At 47.1% G+C, this 20,980-nt stretch overlaps 1 protein-coding gene across 7 annotated transcripts in view; it reads right to left on the reverse strand.

Moving 5' to 3' along the window:
• Window positions 1–20,980, reverse strand: part of NTM (neurotrimin) — a 944,459-nt gene that overhangs the window by 126,848 nt on the left and 796,631 nt on the right. For 6 of the 7 annotated variants that reach the window (XM_070457405.1, XM_070457409.1, XM_070457408.1 and 3 more), the window contains one exon: window positions 7,352–7,477. The exons of the other annotated variant lie outside the window; for it this stretch is intronic. In XM_070457405.1, the coding sequence (XP_070313506.1) occupies window positions 7,352–7,477 (126 nt within the window). The remainder of the gene's footprint in view (window positions 1–7,351; window positions 7,478–20,980) is intronic. 7 annotated transcript variants of the gene reach the window in all.

Genomic DNA, 20,980 nt, shown 5'->3' on the forward strand with positions numbered 1-20,980 from the left:
CTCAACTTTAAAAGGGAAAGAAACATACTCCATCTGCACTATGGACACTTGATCCTTCCATGATCCCCTACAGAGCTCAGCACTGGAGGTAAAACAACCGCAGGAGACCTGCCGCTGCTCCCTGATCCCATGGACATGGGGTCGGGGAGTCCTCCAGAGCCCTCGGGCAATGGCGAGCATCGCCACCATGCAGAGTGCTGTGGGGTCTCGGGGAAGGACTGAGGTGGTCTGCCAGAGGAAAGTCACCAGAGGCTCTCAAACAGGTAGCATTTGAGTCTGGTCTTAAGAAAAGAGTAGGACTCGATCGAGAAGTTGCAGGGAGATGTGTAAGGAGAGCAGGGTGAGTCCTAGGAGGAGGCGAACCTCAAGCCCCAGTGTGACCCACAGCACAAGCCGGGGGGCCCTTGGAGTCTATGACCAGATCCTGGACGTTCCAGGTGCCGTGCCGAGAAGCAGGAACAAAATCCCAAGAAAGGAGCGCATCTTCAGAGAGGCTTCTCGCTGCCCCAGGGGAACCCAGGCCCTCAGCTGTCGCAGGGAATGCAAACGCAGCTGGACCTGCCTTCAAAGTCACCCACGTCGGGCAGGTCACCTCCAGCCAGGACAAGGAGTCACGGCGGGTGGTCAGAGCCTCAGACAAGGGCCAGACATTGCGCACGGCTCAGAAGAAAGGAGCGGCTGGACCGTTCTCACCTGTCCTCAGGAAGCAGATGGAGAGAGCAGACAGACTGCTCATCACCCCGGCGCACCTGTGGGAAGCAACACCTCAGGGAAGAAGCCTTCTGCTCACTGCCTCGCCCCCATTCCAGCCTTCCAGCAGAAGACAGGCGGGCCCCTCACAGCTCAGCAGGCCCCCTTCCCAGGGAGCCTCCCTGACACGGAGCCAAAGAACACAGATGCCCAGGCCGCCTCTCCTTCAGGCCCCTGTTTCTCGGGAACGTAGGCTAATCCCTGGCTTCACACACCTGGCCGTGACTGGAGAGGTGATTCAGTCATTGAGGTCCGCGCCCCCCCACACCCCCACCCGGCTTACGGAAGAAAAGATGCATCACCTGTACCGCTAATTTCAGGGCAGCCCAGAACAAGGTTCCACGAAGTTGTCCAGGGTGGGCGTGGATAGAGACCTTTCATGAAGATCTTTGTCTTTCCTGCGTCTTTTTTTTTTTTTTGGCCCCCTCCTTTGGGGTGGTGAACAGTGGTGGGCGAGGTGAAGCCTTTAGTCCCACTTTGTCCTCCTTCCCTCCCATCCCTGGCGCTTCTTTGCCGGAGACTTCTTTTCTTGTTGGCCGTCCTAATGATCCCTGTGCCACGCGGGGCCCCTGACGCGGGTGCTGACAGGCTGCTCATTACTGCCAGGGTGCCGCGTCAGCCGCTGGCACGCCGGAGCTCCCCTCCTGACACCCTTCCGCAGAGCTGTCACCAGAGTTGCGGCACCTGCCAGCTTTGGTTGAACTCAAGCTGTGATACCTGCAACGCCAATTAGTACATCCGTGTCCTGCTCGGCTGGGGAGGGAGGCCTGTCAATGCTGACAAATGGGAAACGGGTGGGCACGGGGCCAGGGGAGGGCCTGGTGGCGGCGGGCGGGCCAGGGAGGGCTCAGAACATTGGAGAAACCCTCCCATCTGCGGGTCACCCTGTCCTCACCAGCTGGTGCCTTGGAAGGCTCTGAGAAACAAGAATGGGCCTGGACAGCTGACCGCCCCCCTGGGTCTTCAAGCCCAGCAGGGGAGCTCAGGGAGGTGGGGGAAGGGGCTGGGCAGCAGATACAGGTTGCCCACCCCCACAGCTGAGGGTGTGGCACACTTGCAGAAGCATCCACCCTGCAATGTGGGAAGAGATGGGCTTGGTGTGCAGCTCAATGGATGGAGAGTCTGCCTCTAACTCTGCCCCACAGCATCCCTGGTGTCTTTGAGGGGCTGCGAGAAGAAACATTCCACCTCTTGCCACCTCAGTTCACACTGAGGGATGGAGGGGAGAAGTTTTAAATAATATTTCCTTCTCGTTGTACTGATTTCTTTCTTTGTATTATTATTATTATTATTATTATTATTATTATTATCATCCCACGAGGAACAGTACATTTTCATGGACTACTGAATTCACTCTCTTTGGGAACACCCAGGACTGATTTACGAAACCGTTGGAAGTTGTCATGGGTTTAGGCACAGGCGAGTTGGGATGATGAGCAAGTGTACAAAAGCTCAGGTGCCCGGAAAGGCCTGGTGAATTACGTGTCAGAGAAACAGACATTGCAAGAGTGACTGCAGTGAGGCAGTGATGAGGGCAGGAGGCAGCCCACCCAAGATCCACCTCCAAAGATGTTTGGGAGCCATCTCAGTCATTGCGAAAGAGAACTCAAAAAAGAGTCACTCCTTCGAGGAAACATCCAGCTGCCACAGCAGCTGCCCCACCAGAGGGACTTCCAGAAAGACTTGAGAAAATCTGAGAAAAAGACCAGAGAAAATCTCCTGGAGACTCACCAGTAGAGTCTCAGCAGGAAACACACCAGATATGGACCACAATATCAAAGTGGAAGAGAATTCCTCAAGGATGCAGATGGAATCTTTAAATTAGGTAGGAGAACGGTCATGCCCTTGGGGGTACCAGCAAGCACAAAGGTTGTTTATGGAATCACATATTTCTTAGATGCTTTCTGGGTGCTGGGTATTGAGTTAGGAGGTGGAATATCTGAGAAAAGAGAGACACAGGCCCTGGTCTCAAAGAACTCATGAGCCAGAATCTGGACATCTCTGTGGACTGATTGCTGGACCCTCCTGAGCCCCCTGCCAATACCCAAGTTGCCAGCTTCCTCCCAATAGCCTTGGTGACATAGTCATTTTCAGTGTTGGATTTGATGGGATAAAGGCTGAGGTAGGTGTACCCAGGAGGACTGCTTTTTTTAGGATAGTCAGTGAGCCCAGACCCCATAGGTACAGTAGCTGGACTCAGCCTTCCAATGGGCCTCATGAAGGGCTCCCAGGGAGGTGGAAATACAGAAATCTCAGCTTCCTCTTTAAAGCTCTGACAGTCCAGCAGAAGCTGGAGACATAAAACTGGACTTTGAGAATACTTTCCTATGAATTGTGAGGTCTTAAAAAGCATCTCTTAGGACACACTGGGAGAGATGGGATATCTGTTTACTTAGAAGACTCGGAGGAATAGACAGCATTAAAGGTATTCTTTTGGATAAGAAAGGGCTGTGCTAAGGTAAGTTCTTGAACATCTCTAGAAGGCAAGGAGAAGACAAGACACAGAATCACAAGTGGGGGCTGTGTCTGAGGGACTCTGGGGACCACTGCTGGCCCTCCAGTGCCTGGAGCAGCAGGTTAAAACGGGGGATTCGGCAAGGGGCCATTGCAACATTTGTGTAGCTCCAGGTGGCATTTCTGTAGGAGAAAGTGAGATGGGCTTTTTGTCCTGAAAAGACCAAGGCAACACCTGGACCCTTCAAAATAGGTATGTACAGTGAGGGCGGGTATATCTCTATAAAGCTAGTACACATTCTGCTTGAACTCCTGGGAGCTCTAAGTTCATGAAGGGAGCCAAAAAGACATACAACCGGTACTAACAGGTGAAATGTTACTTCTCACATTCTACGGCAATGTCAAGAGGTGGCCTGAGAAGTCTTACTTTCTCTCTATTCTGGAAAGGGACAACTGACACTTTTGCCTTCTGATGTAATGTGCCAAGCAGACACCTTCTGAGAAAGACCCTGCCACCCTCTCCCCACCATGAGATCACTCCCAGCTTCTGTATATCTGGATACATAAGCCACTATTATACAATGGTGGTTAACACTTCTTTATTTTGTTTCCACATAAAGGCAGTGAAAGCTGGGACCTTATGTTAAGTGAAATAAGTGAGAGAGAGAAAGACAAATATCATATGATCTCAGTTATATGGGGAATATATATATATATATATGTATGTATATATATATATATATATACACACAAACTAAACCAAAACACATAGATGCAGAGAACAGAATAAAGGTTACTGGAGGGGAAGTGGGGTGGGGGCAGGTAGTGAAATGGGAGCAGGGGGTCAACTGTATGGAGATGGATGGAAGCCAGTCTTTTTGTGGTGAGCTCACTGCAGTGTATACAGAAGTCAAAATATAATCTTTTATGCATGGAACTTATATAATGTTATAAACCAATGTCAGCTTATTGCAGGGAGCACCATATGAGTTGTGATAGAGGAAACTAGGAGTTTGCAGAAACGTGCAGAACAAACAGATTGTGCAGGAAAGAAGATGTAGTGAAGCCATCAAGGTTGCCCACCGTGTCCGGCCCGGGTCCGCCCTCCTTCAGGGCTTTAATTGGTGTGAGTATAACAACAATGCCCTTGATTGAGTCATGACCTGCCCATACAGAGTGGCACCAAGGATGAACGAGGCTCTGTCTTTGGAGCCTTTGCTTGGGTGCAGGGCATCTTTTCTTCCAAGGAACTCCCATCCTGTCCACATGTATGTAAAATAAGCCGCATTTTGCAGACACTTAGTGGGGTGAGATGAAGCTCTGCCCGCTAAGGGTCTCCAGCTTCAGTTCGAGCTCGGCCGCAGCCCAATGCCAGCTCTCATCTCCAAATAATCAGTCACTGAGAAAGTAGCACCCCGTGAGCCCCGAGGTGATTAGTTACCACGTGGCGTGTCTCTCGTCAGCTTGAATCTGGGTAGCTAATCCCGACCAGGGATCTGGGAAAAGCTGCACGTCTAAATTACTCTGATCCACAGGTAGATTCTGATTATCCTGCTCCTCTCCATCTTGATCCATCTTCTGTTTCCATAGCAGCTAAAACCCCAGGAAAATGGATGCCTCTGGCCAGGGCTCAGGTAAAGTCCCCTGGGGAAATGAGGCAGCTGGATGGCTGGGATGGGGGAAGGATATTAGCACACAGCGGTGCAAACCTCAGCAGGAAGATCGGAGAGGGTGCCAACGCAGCGGGGAGACAAAAGTGATTATGAGGGGAAGAGAGAGAAAAGGAGATGACAATGTGGGATGAAATGAGATGGAAGGGGAACGTGTAGGAGGCTGTGAGAGAGAGGAAAGCAGAGAACAAAAAGAGAAAGCATGAAAGGGCAGGACAAGAAGAGGAGACATACGGAGGAGAAGGGAAGAAAGAAAAGAAAAGGAAAGGCAGAAAAGGAACCCAGAAAAGGACAAAGAGCTACAGAGTCAGAGGAGGGATGAGAAAAGACATCAAACAGGAGTCAGAGGGGGACTTGCAGGATGGAGGGCCAGGTGCCTCCTGACAGAAGCAAAGTCCATGATGCTGAGATGATGAATGCTCTGTGGATTCTAAAGGCACGGACTGTCCCAGCGTCCAGCGGAAGTGAGGACCAGACATTTGCAGGGATGAATGGTGCGCACCTTGAACCAAAAAGTCTGTCCACCTGAACACCCTTCCCTGGGATGTGGCCCAGGACCACTTTTCATCACTAGCGATCTCATGCACAGTGGAACCTTTTCCCAGATTGTGGGTCAGTCCACCTGTAAGGTCAGTTCCAGTTGAGAGACTGGCAGAAATGTAAGCATCCCTCTGATTCCCTTGCTCACAGTGGTGCCTTCAAGTATGGTGGCTACAGAGAGTTCTCAGGGTTTCAGCTAAACACATTGAAAATCTCACCCCTTCTGTGAAAATGTCCTTAGGGCGACTTGTCACCCCAAGAGAGGGAATTTGCTATCTGGGGCCCATGTGGTCTTCTTCAACCGATTACATTGAATCCCAGGTGTAGTGGACCCTGCGATGCCCCACTTTCTTCAGGAACAGAGGACACCTGCCCCAGGGTGGACCAGACAGTCCTCAGCTCCAGCAGGAAGAGAGATACCTGGCCTGGGGTCACAGCCCAAATTCTGTGACCAACTACGGTGCTGGCGAGAAAGGTCACCCCCATAACTTCAGTAGAGGACATTATATTATATATATATATATATATCTCAGATTCTTATCCATTATAGGTTATCACAAGATATTAAGTACAGTTCCTTGCACTTTACAGTAGGCCCTTGTTTATCTATTTTACAATAGTGGGTATCTGTCCTTTAGCATCTTAAACCTTCATTGAGTCAACAGTGCACTTACATACACACATGCCTACCTACAAACACACTCATATATACCTACATACTTACATATATGTACTTTAGGCTAGCCATATACAAGCAAAGAATTTTAAGGATTTTTATTGAGGTCTTGGCTCAAATGTTACCATGTCAAATGCCTTTCCTGACCAAACCTCTTGTCCTTCTATCAACGTATCCTGTTCTATTTTCCCATCCTTATCACTGCTTATTATTATTATTAATAATACTGGTTATTTGCATCATGGGGATGTGAGCTCATGAGAGCAGAAACTTGCCTGTTCTGGCTTATCACTATATGCCCAAACACTCAGTTGATATTTAAGAACAAATAAAACCATGTAATGTACGTTGCATAAAAGCTAGCTTTATAATAAATGATGCCCATGCTCAGTCACTTAAGTTATGTCCAACTCTTTGTGACGCGATGGATTGTAGCCTGCCAGGCTTCTCTGTCCATGGGATTCTCCGGGCAAGAATACTGGAGTGGGTAGCCATGCCCTGCTCCAGGGGATCTTCCTGACCCAGGGGTTGAACCCTCATCTCCTGTATCTCCTGCATTCCAGGTGGATTCTTCACTGCCGAGCCACTGGTGAAGCCCTTAATAAATGGCATCTTGCCTTAAATTGTTAAAGTTTCAGGTTCAATCTATGCGAGCACAAAACAAGACTTAGTCTGGTCTACAAAACATCTAGACATTTAGACAAAGTGAGTTTTGCAATTTGGTCACACAGTAAGTAATATTTGTTATCTAGGATTAATCAGAGCAGAACAACAACAAAACCACACAAGGACTGAAGGCCTAGCGACCAGATCCTTGGCAATGTTGAAGCAGTACGGACCTGGAAATGTTCCTTTTAGGAACATGGCCATGCAAAGCTCTCATCCATCACTGTGTGTCTGTGTTTTCTCTCTTACCACAGCCAGCTGAACAATGTCACCAATACCGAACTGAGCACTCTACCATCCAATGTGACCAGAGAAGTCAGCCAGGACATCCTACCACCATTTCACCCAGAAACAAGGGCGGTTAATCTCCCAGAGATTGCATCAATCCCCCAGTGTGATTTCTGGAACCTTAGCAGTTATGCCCGTCTTGCATCGAGAACACCGATATTCTCTGCGGAGCTACAAGTATATTGTTATCAGACCACCAAGAATGTGGGATCCTTGTGACAAAGCCACCAGCACCATAACCTCCTGCCAGAGCCAACGATTCTACCACTTCCTCGCATGACATGATGGACCAAGCCGCTTCTCTTACCTTTGGGGGAGATGTGCCTCCAGGTAACTGTGGGCTCCGGTCTACCCGTTGCTATGCAGGTGAGGCTGATGTTGTTGCCTTCGTTAATGGAGATATCTGAAGAAATCTCCACAATTTTGGGAGATACTGTGGAGATGAAACAGGCAGAAGGAAAATTAAAATTTTGCTGAAGTATTTCTTTGTTGTCTTCAAAGGGGAGTGGGCAGAATAACCCAGGGACAGAAACGCAGGAGCTACAGTTAATGAGGAGGAACTAGAGGGATCACATTACGTGTGAGAGAAACATCTCACCTTGACTTCACCTTCTATTTCCTCCTATTTAAAGGCAATGTTGGAGAGCCTGGGAAGGTGGCTCAGATGGTAAGGAATCTACCTGCAATGCAGGAGACATAGGTTTGATCCCTGGGTTAGGAGATACACTGAAGAAGGGAATGGCAACCCATTCTAGTGTTCTTGCATGAAGAATTCCATGGACAAAGGAGTCTGCCTGCCCATAGTTCATGGGGTTGCAAAGAGTTGGACACAACTGAGCCACAAACACTTTTACTATGTATTTTCATAGTAAAAATACAACAAATATTTATAGGATGGAATTATAACAGTTGTTCAAGGGAACCATTTCCCCAACTAGCTACATGTTTACAACAACCTCAAAACCATGCCATTAACACGTATCATTTCAGTTCACGTATCATTTCAGTTCTACCAACATTGGTTCTGACACACTAGTGCTTCAAGTTTGCATGGCCTCGCTGTCCGATTCTCATAGGTGCCTTCACATCAGTTTTCCTCCTTCAATCAGCACACCTCTGAGCCACCCCCAAGTGTCTTTCCAGAATCCATGATCCCCCAAGACACGGTGTCACCTGGCCTGCAGGAGACCCCAGGCAAGCTGACCATGACCCGTACTTCCCAGACGAGGCTAAGACCCCAATGCAACCCTCACATAAAAATAAGACTGGTTGGAACTTTCTGCACTTGTCTTTTCTCTTCTGGAACTATTCATCACTCACTCCTGGTTACGCTGGATTTTCTCCTCCAGAAACGGGGGTGTCTGCAGATAGCTGTTCTTTGCCATTTTCCCTCCTTCTCCTGAAAACTGACTTGCCATCCATCTCTAAGCCCCACCCAACCAGGAATGCTCATTAACAAGCATACACCGGACTTTGTTTCCTGAGCCTCAAGCCCTTGCTTCTGATTTTGGTCCCCAGCACCTTTCTCCAACTGTCTAGACTGACTGGAATCGTTCAAGGCCCGGCTGAGCCAGCATCCCTTCCAGGAGGTCTTCTAGGCCATGTCCAAGAGCACTGCCTCTCCATCCTGGAGACCATGTAGCTTCCTCCACAGTATTAAAATAAGCTGGTTTATGTAACGTGTCATTTTTTCCCTTGACTATACATGATTATACTGGAAGACACTGCACAAGAGCCTTGCTCATCATTTTATTTTCTGCTGTCTCCAATACAGCTCCTTGCAGAAAGCAAGCATCAATTCATCATTTTTAGACTTAAATCCACATGGAGCTTCAGGTAGAAGCAGTGTGAAGGTGGATGTAGCCAGGGCTGGGGAATGACCCCAGCCTCTAAGATCTGAAACTTATAAGACATATCACTGTGATTTATGGCTGTATCATTATAAAAGCTAAATTGAAACTTCCAGAAGAGAAAGAAACTTGATGAGTTAATGACTGAACACTTGATTTGCTGACCGTCTGAAGGATCCCAGTTTCTAAGCTCTCTAAGTCATTTAAATCTGATGCGTTTTATACACACAGTTTTAACTGGGACTTGTAATTCTTGAAGCCCCAGCCCTGATCCTGCCCCCACTTGGCAATCGCACAGCCTTGCCTGTTTCTTAGAGGACAGGCTGCTGCAGAATGACGGTGCTGGCCTTGCAGACATCGCTTCAACTCTGCAGGTAAGTAATTTATTGATCTGTAAAGCACTCTGAGATGCTCTGCAAGGGATTATGTCACGCCAACGCCACGCAATAAAATAAAAAATGATGGACTTTGTGAACACAGGGTGATTTAGGGTTTGTAGTTGGAAGTGTGCTCAAAGTACATTTTAAGTGGAAATCAGGCTGGGTAATGAATTACTCTTGCTTTGGAAGGGCTTGCTGGGAGTTCATTTTCCTGGCTTCTTACATGATAGCTAATCTGCTAATCATACACTAGAGAACAATGGAAAGTCCCCGAGTAGAAGAGGAGGCAGTTTGGGCCAGAGCTGTCAGCAGAGTGAGTATATCAAATGAGACCATCACACCTCATGCTTGGAAGAATCATCTAGAATTGTCTCCCTCCTCTTACAACTGGAACTTGTCCAACTCATGCAGCTGAAGTTGGTGAAATGCTCACTGGCCTTTCAAGCCTGCCTCAGAGTAGAGCTTGAAGATGGCAGACTGCCCTGAGATGAACTTGAAAGGCAGACCATGCAGGGCAGAGAGGTGAGGTGGTCTGACCAGAGGTGCGATCCCAATTATCAACCCTAACTGGCACAGTGCCTAAGATGCAAGGAGATTATAAGTATCATTGTCTAGGTGGCAACTGCTAACATGCTGTCAGTATTTAAACTAAATCGACAAGGATGCACTGTGATTGTGGCTAATACATGTTCATAAGAAGATTTTGGCCAATGGAGATAGGGCTACTTACAATTTTATTTTGTTTCCATGGATACATCCTGCATCTTACCTTGGCTAATCAAGCAGGCTGTTAGAAACATACTAGGAATAAAAGTAAATGAAAAAAAAAAAAGAAACATACTAGGATTGCATTGATTTCATTCATTCATTCACACATTTTTTCACTCATTCATCCATCAATATTCACGGAGCACTTCCATAGACCAGTGTTGTGCTCAGCCCCAAGGATATGCCAATGAAAAGACACAGTGCTTGTCCTCAAGGAGTCCACAGTCTAGAGATGCAAAAACCAGAACAGAAACAAATCCCTTTAATGTACATGATAAGGTGGTGAGGAAATGCAGAGAGAGACACCCTAGCCGGCCTGGAGATGGATGTCATGGAGGGCTCCTTGGATATGAGACACCTCAGACAAGTTCCAGGAGATAAGTAAACATTAATCAGTTCTGAGGAAGAAAGGCATTCCAGGCAAAGGAGGTGATGTTAGAAAAATCCTATTACTAAGAATTTTGATGGCCAAGCATCATTGTTAATGGAAGAATAGCCACTGAAGGAGACAGGGCCAAAAGTCACTCATCAAACACTGAGTAAGAAACTTCCCTGACTGTCTAGTGGTTAAGATTTTGCCTTCCAATGCAGGGGGTCCGGGTTTGATCCCTGCTCAGGGAGTTAAGGTCCCACATGCCTTACAGCCAAAAAATCAAAACATAAAACAGAAGCAATATTGTCACAAATTCAGTAAAGACTTTAAAATCGGTCCACATTGAAAAAAAAAAAAAACTATTGAGTGAACACCTACTGCATACATAACTGTGGGTTAGGTGTGTGCATGACGTGCAGAAATGCACATGTTTTGTTGATCCTCCATGAACTTACAATCTATTGGGGGAAACAGTGCCTATAAACATCCCAGTGCATCACAGGCTTATGTGTGACTGGACACCACACTACAGACTTTAAGTTCCGTGAGCTAGTGTGGGAGAATCACAACCAGTGAGGGTATGGGGACAGTTTCTCCTAGGCCACAGAGTCTAGTGTAGGGATCAACAATGGGGAAACAGTCAAGAAGGTGAAGGGAGTCAAGCTGCTGCAGGTGGGACAGAAGTACATGGGCACCGATGGGAAGGCAGGAATCCAGGTTCACGTGAGGATGCAGTCTACCCACTGCCAGAGGCAATGGAGAGCAGCGGTCCAGATCCTGGATCTCTGCACTCAAGCTGGGCAGTCTTGGCCCCGTCACCCCACCTTTCTGTGCTTCACATCTTCATGTCATGAAGCCAAATGCACGTACTTCACAGGGTTCTCCTCAGGATTTGGGGGTAGGTTTGTGAAATGCACTTACAGAAGTCCCAAGCTGTGTGAAGTGTGCAATAAGTGAGTTTTAGTATTAGGTGAGGACTTCCCTGGTGGCTCAGCAGGAAAGAAGTGCCTGCAATGCAGGAGACATGAGTAGACACAGGTTCGATCCCTGGGTCGGGAAGATCCCCTGGAGGAGGAAATGGCAACCCATTCCAGTATTCTTGCCTAGGAAATCCCGTGGACATTGGAGCCAGGTGGGCTACAGTCCATAGGGTCACAAAGAGTTGGACACGACTGAGCATGCATGTACAGTCCTTGGCAAATATGTATGTCATGTCAACACAAAATGAATGGTAGATAAATTTTAACCCACTCAAGGATTAGCCCACTTCCTGGGTTTTAAATCCATCCTATAGGCAATGGCAAGCATTTGAAATTGTTTAAAAGAGGAAATACTATATATATATGTATATAGTAAATATATATACATATTAATATGCTTTAAGCAAAATAAGCTTGTAAGGTGTCAGAGAGCAAATACACAGAAATTCAAGTTGAGAAATCAATTTCTGCAAGTGATGTTCAAGGCCTGGGTTAAACCGTGGGCTCTGTAAGGATGGAAAGAAAAGGGTGGGTTTGAGAGCAACGCCAAGGTCAAGCCGTGGTGCCTGGGGATCCCAGGTGGCGGATTCAGGAGCCTGGAGTCTGACATGAAGGCCATTTTGTTCAACAGCAGCTGGAGGTTCATACCTTTACATTATATGAATAACTTCTTTGGGTCAGAACATTAGTTTGATTTTGTATTAGACAAGCTCATGGGGATGATAAGGGACCAGCAGACTGGCAGGAGTATCCTGTTGGCAGCTGGGATCACACAGCTGAACTCTGGGGTGAGTCTGAGATTTGCAAAATGTTCATGGACTCTTAAAGAGGCCATCAGCTTATTTCCACAGACATGCATGTGACGTCTCTGCTGACTTCTGAGGTCTGAATCTAGAAAACTGATCCCTATCGAAACAGAACAATCGAGAAATGGTCAGGTTAGAATGGAAAGAAAAGTGGAAACCCCCTCCGTCACGCTCTTTGGATCGAGTTCCACGTTACTGTATTATGTTAAGGTATAATCTGGCTCTTATTGAATTTTAATTCAAATGTGTAAATAATTAAATAACATAATTATTAAAACAGTATTCTGGGGAATTTCCTCACTCTTCATGTAGCCTCCACTGCCCAGGTGTTAGGGTCTAATAATTATGTCATTAATAAATAGCAATTGGCTGTTTTTAGCGCACAGTAGATACCCTATTAAATCCAAATTAAGATGCTTTATTAGCCTTTCACGGTCCTGTGGGGCTGAGGATGTGCAGAAGTGCCTTGGACCAGGCTCCTGAGGACATGTGCAGATCTAAGCATCTTAGATGCTGCCTTTGCTGCTGATGGCATGCCCCCCTACACACCCATCCCCTGACCCCCACCTCCTCTCTGCAGTGAAGATCTGAGATGCCCATGGCAGCTCAGGACTGTTCTCACAGCAAGGGTTGCATCACAGATAAGGCCTTGGGACCTGTGTCTTTACAGAATTAAAAGGACCCATCTGGAATACCCTCGACTTGCCTGGTGACCAGAGACACCCAGGCCTGGGTCTACAACCTGGTGTAAGAATGTCCAGTCACTGGCTTCCCTTCCTCCCCAAACACATCAGATCATTCTTTGGTTCTTCATAGTTTCCTTTCTCCCCACTCTTCGCCTGGCCAGGTCTGTCTTACTCTTTAAACCTTAGCTCCTCCATGAAGCCTTCCTCCATCATCTTTCCTGATCTCCCAAGGAAAATGTAAGCCCAACTGGTTGTCTTGTTCACGAAGCATTCTGTACACAACACGACGCTGGGACACAGTTTGTGTTCAACATGTAGGTTTTGAATGAATGAATGAATGAGTGCTTTGACAAGGCTGTATGGGAATATAAGTACACTGAAATAACTAAACTTCCTTAACATCTCTAAATAGCCCTTGAAGGCTTTCAGATTATATAATAATTTCAATGGTTCCTGTTTATTAAACTGTTGTTGTTGTTTTCTAGTAAGTCATACCTGCCTCTTTGCAACCCCAAGAACTGTAGCCCACCACTCCACTGTCCATGGAATTTCCAAGACAAGGATACTGTAGAGGGTTGTCATTTCCTCACCCAGGGATCGAACCTATGTCTCCTGGATCTCCTGCATCGGCAGGTGGGTTCTTTACCATGCACACCACCTGGGAAGCCCCACTTTATCTTACCCCTGCATTAATCCACAAGTAGATATTATTTCCAAGCTGACCAACTATCCTGGTTGACCTGAAAGTTGGGCTTCCCTGGTGGCTTAGACGGGAAAGAATCTGCCCGTAATGCGGGAGACCTGGGTTCGATCCCTGGGTTGGGAAAATCCCCTGGAGGAGGGAGGGCATGGTAACCCACGTCAGTATTCTTTCCTGGAGAATCCTTATGGACAGAGGAGCCTTGTGGACTACAGTTCATGGGATTGCAAAGACTGAGCGACTAAGAACACCTAGCACACAGGCGATTCCCAGAACATGGAAATTTCAGTGCTGAAACCAGAAAAGCTCCAGGCAAACAGAGATGCCTGGGTCACCCTCATTGTTCCCTTCCCTACATTTTACAGGTAAAGGTACATCTTCATCTGTAACATGGAAGGAGTTTATAATGCAGAATTTTAAAGTGTTTTCTTTTTAGTGAGCAGATAGATGGGCTAGAAAAATAAGAAATGCATGTTGAATCATGGATGCACACACAAAGAATAGAATTTGACCGTCTCATATCTGCACTGAGATTGTGAATTCCTGTTGTGAATTAGAAATTTTATAGCAAGCGTGACTCCATTATTTTATTGAATCTCACAAGAATGCTACGAGATGGCACTATTATGATTCCGATTTACAGATGAGGAAACTAAGGCTCTGTGAGCTGTTAGTGACATGCGCCAGGTTATCCAGATGGTGAGACACAACTGCAGCTTATGTCTGATCCCAAATGTGTTCTCTGCCCACAGAGTTAGTGCAGTGGAATGTGGGCGCCCTGCCTGGGGTTCTCTGGGTCTGGGGTCTTGCTGACACACCCTCCCACGACGGGCACCTGACTTTGCAGCTCCCTGTGACCACCTGTCCGCCCACAGCCCTTGGTTATTCCTACATAGCATCGGTCTCTACAGGAGAGTGGGTGAGAGGTTTCATCAGTATACTTTTGGACCTTCCAGTGTCTGCATGACTGTTTCGTTATCTTCCCTATCCATCACTGGCTCTTCCTAACCTTCCTTCTCTTTTGCATCGGCCTCGCCCTATGCACTGGACCCCAGAGCTGCAGCTTCTGGGGAGTGTTCATGTGAAGCAGGCTGTAGCTGCCGCCTCTCGCAACCAGGGGTCCTAGCTGTCCCTGTATTGTGACAGATAAATGATCCATCAAACCCACTGCTGAGTCCATGGAGGGGCATTCTCTTGGCTTACTTTGACTGAAAAGACTAGTCAGCCTGTCTTTTCTTCGTTCCTTTTCCCTTCTTCCTTTTTTCCAGGACAAATATTTGTATAATAGGAAACATCTTCAGGTATCATGGGATCTGTGGGATCTCTTGATAGAAAGACTCCTCAGCTTTGCCCCAGAAGCCTGAGTATTAAGCCCAGGATGACTGTTTCTAGCCAAATAAACTCATGTCAATAATTTAGTTCTCAGATTATTTTAATTATATGAATACCTATCTTGCCTTTTTAAAGCACATGCTCTGTGGATCAGATAAAACTGTAGGAAATTACATTTTCAACACAAAGTACTATTCAAATGTGATTTATCAATATTACTAACAATGTGTATCTCTAGAGGCCCGGATGAGGCTAAATATAAGACATCAGGTGCAGTGTGGGGGCAGAAGGACACTTTGTTTAGAGGCTGAGATGGGCTTGACCACTCCCCAAGTGGGTGCTCATCCCTTCGTCAGAGTTGCTAGTGCTTTCGAGGTAAGCAGGGTCTTGAGGTGAGGACATGGGATGCAGTGGGTGTGGGGTGGGGGTTTGCAAAAGGACCCTCCGCCTCCCCCACCCCGGCCCCAGCACTGTGCTTGCTCTCTCCACTCTCCAGAAGGGAAAGGTTAGATCCTAGATACTCAGAATCCCAAATTAGAGTCTGAAGATGCAGAGAGCTCCTTGACGACACAGCCTCAGGCGGGTTGTTATTTCTTTACCCAGAATCATTTTGTCATTTCTTACATCTTACTCTTTCTCTCTCCCCATATTAAAACCCTTCTTGTTTGCGGGGGGAAAATCAAGAAGCCCGGGGAGAAAAGCTAGTGATTTATTCGGGATTAGTCATAAACCACTGGTTCTGAAGTTGGGAATGTGTTCCTTTCAGGACCCACTGAAAGGTGGAAGTTTCTGCGAGCTCTGATTCTGACCTGGTTTCCGCATGCCTGATAGAGATGTGGGGAGGAGGGTAAACACCACGCGGGCCCCACGCCACGCTTCCCTGCTTCTGGGCATATTAGCGCAAATTGAATTTCACAGCAACCTACCTGCCACCATCAGTGCTCTGTTATATTTGGCAACATCCAAGAAATTGCTAAGAACGCTCTCTTCATCAATTGTTTAAAGTGCGGATGTAAGGGAATCATTGCTCATCACGATATCCAGGCAAAGCGAGTGCTTTCCAGTTCTAATGTGAAAGCACCTGCTTTGGGTTGAAGGCACGTGACTGGCTTCTTGCTCCACACTCAGCTCTTTAGGGACCAGTTCACGAAGGAAGCGGAGACAGCAAGGATCCCTTGTATGCCAAGTGCTTTGTCAGGGGCTTAACATTTGCTGTGTGTGTGCACTCAGCCACTCAGTCATGCCCGACTCTTTGCAAACCCACGGACTGTAGCCCGCCAGGCTCCTCTGTCCATGGGATGCTCCAGACAAGAATACTGGAGTGGCTTGCCATTTCCTCCTCCAGGGGATCTTTCTGACCCAAGGAGTGAATTACTGTCTCGTGAATCTCTTGTATTAGCAGGTAGATTTTTTTTTTTTTAACTATTGAGCCAACTTGGAATTTCCTTACCACTTGCTACTTCCTCTTAAATCCTCTAGGGAACCCATACGCATTCCCTGCATTGTACAGTAAAGACACCGACGCTCAGCGAGGTGATGCAGCTAACCCAAGGTCTGCATACAGGGAGTCAGACAGACTACAGATTCTCTATTAGAGAGAAATCAACTAAAACTTATACACACTTAAGTCCTCAAAAATGAAAATGATGGTGCAACAAAATGGAATCAAGAACCTGATTCGCCTACATGATTTCATGAAGAAAATTGGAAAGAGAAGCCCAATATTTGCTGTACAATTGATAAATACCAGATACCACCCATATATTTTCCTATTTAACCTAAAACACTGAGGCTGTAAATAGCTACTAACTCAATCAAAGCCAGTGAGCTAGGAAGTGGCAGATCTGAGACCTAAGCTCTGCCTACAGAGCTTTGGGATCAGATGAAATACGTCCCATAACTGAAAACACTTAGTGAATTGCTAATTACACCGCAGATGAATGCTACTGTGATCAGTCAACATAATACAGAGCCCAATCCACTCCCGATAAACAGCACAAGGGTCTGCTGTCAAAGCCACCCAGAAGGGCTGACCAGGGCTTCCTGACGCACACCTAGAACCAGCTTCCTCCACACCACTTGGAGGTAGGGGCTGGGGAGATGCACCAGGAATTGTCTAATCCTGCTGGTCCCAGTGGCCACAGCCTCGCCACATCCTTGGAGGCCCTGCCCACAGGCCTCTTCGAACAGATTCTTTTTCTGCCTTGGCATCTGGCAAAGTCAAAGCTGGTATAGTCAAAGCAATGGCTTTTCCAGTAGTTGTGTATGGATATGAGAGCTGTACCACAAAGAAGGCTGAGTGCCAAAGAATTGATGCTTTTGAACTGTGGTGGTTGGAGAAGACTCTTGAGAGTCCCTTGGATAGCAAGATCAAACCAGTCCATCCTAAAGGAGATCAGTCCTGAATATTCATTGGAAGCACTGATGCTGAAGCTAAAGTCCCAGTATGTTGGCCACCTGATGCAAAGAACTGACTCATTGAAAAAGACCCTTGTGCTGGGAAAGTTTGAAGGCAAGAGGAGAAGGGAGTGGTAAAGGATGAGATGGTAAGATAGCATCACTGACTCAATGGATATGAATTTAAGCAAACTCCGGGAGATAGTGAAGGACAGGGAAGCCTGGAGGGCTGAAGTCCATGGGGGCTGCAAAGAGTCAGACATGACTGAACAACCTCTGGTATCTTCCGGTGGCTCTCACTTTCCAAAGTAGGCACACAGCTGATGCCCATGAAACTCGAGGGGCCAGTTAAGGACAGCTACCCAAGTGTGGCTGCCCTCTTATTATATCCTAGACCCCATCCTCCAGAGAGACTTTTTGCACAAGCCCCAAAGATCTGCAGAGAAAGGTGACACAGCCCCCAGCTGGCTCAGGACACACAGCTGGGCCCTCCAGGCAGCCTTGGCCTTAGCTGCAGGGACCCTTCACCTACTTCGGTTTTATGTCCTCATCTCCGACGCTCCCACTGCATTTTTAGCAGGAAGATGTTCACTAACTCTGCCCCTGGATGTTCTGGATGTTCTTGCTTCTGCTCAGAAACCCACCTTGCAGAGAGAGGAATAGTCTTTCTACAACAGTCAGCACGGCTGTTCACCAGACCCCAGGATAAACCTCACACTCGGCCATCCTGAGAGAAAACATTACGCAGATGGGTCTGTACGTGTCACTGTGATCTCCCAGATTCCTGGCAATGGTTCTCTTTGTTCAGACTCCCCTCTTGCCCTGAGAGCTTCCCAGGAGAGCAGGCTCCAGTCATTCCTTACTCCCAGGCTGCCTCATCGGGGTCAGATGGGGGCCAAGGGGCAAAGCGGCAGGGCAGGGACAGAGGCCCTGCCTCCCAGGGGCCCTGCACTCAGCCCTGCGGAACCCAGCATCTCCAGGCTGTCAATCTGCTGACTGCCAGTAGTGCCAAGATCGCTTCCATTCTCAGCTGCTTTGATGGCGTCATCAGCACTTTAATGCTAATTGCCTAAAAGCACTGGTAGTTACACGCTCAAACACAAGCTATAAAACCATGTGCAGCGGGGAATGATGCTGACAGCAGTGGGAAAGTGGCCGCGGAGTGCTCCCCACCCCGCCTGGACTGCCGTATGGCCCAAATTTTTCCACAGACTTTTCTCCTTCCCTCAAGTACCTGCAAGGTTAAGTTCAGAGGAGCTCGGAGGGGAGTTTCTGCCTCTCTCCATCCAAGTACTGATGCTGCAGACATCAAAATGAAACTGAGTTATACCTCCCTCCCTGTGACCAGCATCTTTGGGAATAATTAAGGTGAATGGAAGGAACATCTCATTGTCTGGCCTTGAATCCAGAGGCCCAGGAAGTGGCCCCACTGCTGTGCAAAGTAACCTGTCAGTTGGTTTTAAGCTGACTTTTTGTTCCGAGGTTTTATTGCCACTAAATCCCTCATAAAGGTTACGGTCTGCGAACAGATCAAGGTGAAGCCTCTTCCCCTCTAGGACGAGAGGTGGAGATGTGTGCTGGTCTGTTTGAAGCTGCAAGTTCTCAGTTCTGTGAATTCTCCTGCGAAATACCAGGGATCCGGGGCCAAGGAGGGAGCGTGGTGGGAAAGAAAAAAAGTTCTAACAAGACTTCTTGTTAATACAAAGCTTGTCAAACACATCACCTAGAAAACTGAATGTCTTTATTAGATTCTTTTACCTCCCCCTGAGATGGGGGGACACCACCAGTTGCTTCTCGGTGAAGATGTTATCATCCAGAAACTAATTAAAGGCTACGAGGGAAGCTGGGTCCCTCACACTCCGGAGAACAAGATGCATTAGCAGCCCGAGTTAAAAAAAATACCACAAGTGAACTTTATATCAAAAAGGGCAAGCTGGGAATTCGACAATAACTCTCTCTCTCCCTCATCAGCTCACAGCAGGTGGAAGTGGGCTCATCAGGATGTCAGTGAAACTTGATAGGAGGCCGTCTGCTCCCTGGCACCACTTGGGAGGGGAGTTCTCCTCTCCTGGTGCAGAGTGGTCCTCTTGCCAGCCTCTGCTCTCACCCATAAGAGCTGCGAGAGATGTGTGTCTGAGTAGCACTTGGCTATGTGTGCTCATCAATGAGCCTCACCTTCTTCCCATCAGGTTATCCTGGGGATTCAGTGAGGCCATACACTTAAGAGCCTAGAATAATACCAGGTATACAATGTGTGCTAAATAAATGATAGCAAGGTGGCCTGACCTTTAGTTACTCAATAGACAAGTTCATTTGCTAGGTCTAGATTCCTCACCTCCTTGTCCTAGCTGTCCCATCCTAGTTCATGACACCGTCATTGTGTCCCTGTCAAGAACAAAGATGTGGCAATTGTCCATCATGTCTCCCTTTGCTCCAAACTCTACATGCACTTATTAAGTCCCATCGACTTTATCTCAAAACTAATGCTCATTCTGCCTCGATGTCTTCTCTTCTTTTTTTCTACTATTTACATGGACATTCCATTTTCTGCATCACAGGTGGACCAATTAAAAACCGCAACAACATAAACCAGATCACCCTGCGGTTAAAAACCTCTCATGGCCCCTGACTGCCCTTAGAATGACACTCAAATTTCACATCATGTCTCAAAGATTCGACATAGCTGCCCCCGGTGAATTTTGACCTTAGCATGACCACCGCAGCTTCTGTCCTCCCCCTAAAATGTTCTGTCCCCAGATCTCCATGTGGATACCTGTCTGTCACTCAGTTCTCATTCCAGTTGTAACATTTTCTGCCTTCTTCTTGAGCACAATATCTCAAAGAGCTCCCAGCCCCATCCCAGTTATCTGCTTTAGTTATTTTATGGTTCATATCCATTCTCTGAAACTCTCCATTTATTTGTTTATTGTTATTTATCTCTTCTCATTAAACCCTAAACTTCATCCATCCCCTCTGTATCCCTGTCACCCAGGAAAGTGCCCAACACACAGTAGGGGCTAAGTATATGCATGTTGAATACACGACCTATCCTGGTCACCATCAACTTCCCCCTTCTTCAGCTCTCACTGTCCTTCACTCAAAACTCTCCCATACAAAACAGCCTCCTACACTGTTGGTGGGACTGTAAGTTGGTGCAGCCACTATGGAAAACAATATGGAGGTGCCTCCAAAAACTAAAAACAGAGTTGCCATATGATCCAGCAATCCCACTCCTGAGCATATATCTGGACAAACAAGTAAAGTGGAAGCTGCTCAGTCATAGCCAACTCTTTGTGACCCCATGGATTATAGCCTGCCAGGCTCCTCTGTCCATGGAATTCTCCAGGCAGTAACACTGGAGTGGGTTATCATTCCCTTCTTCAGGGGATATTCCCCACCCAGAGACTGAACCTGGGTCTCCTGCACTGCAGGTAGATTCTTGATAATTTGAGCCACTATAAATCAAAAAGATAAATGCATCCCAATGTTCACAGCAGCACTAATCACAACAGCCAAGACATGGAAACAACTTAAATGTCCATCAACAGATGAATGAATAAAGAAGATGTGGAATTATATATATATACACACACACACACACACATACACACACACACGCACACACACAATAGTATATTAGTCATATAGTCATAAAAAATAAGGA

This window comes from Odocoileus virginianus, chromosome 28, assembly GCF_023699985.2.
Source record: "Odocoileus virginianus isolate 20LAN1187 ecotype Illinois chromosome 28, Ovbor_1.2, whole genome shotgun sequence".
In the NCBI taxonomy this organism is placed as follows: domain Eukaryota; kingdom Metazoa; phylum Chordata; class Mammalia; order Artiodactyla; family Cervidae; genus Odocoileus; species Odocoileus virginianus.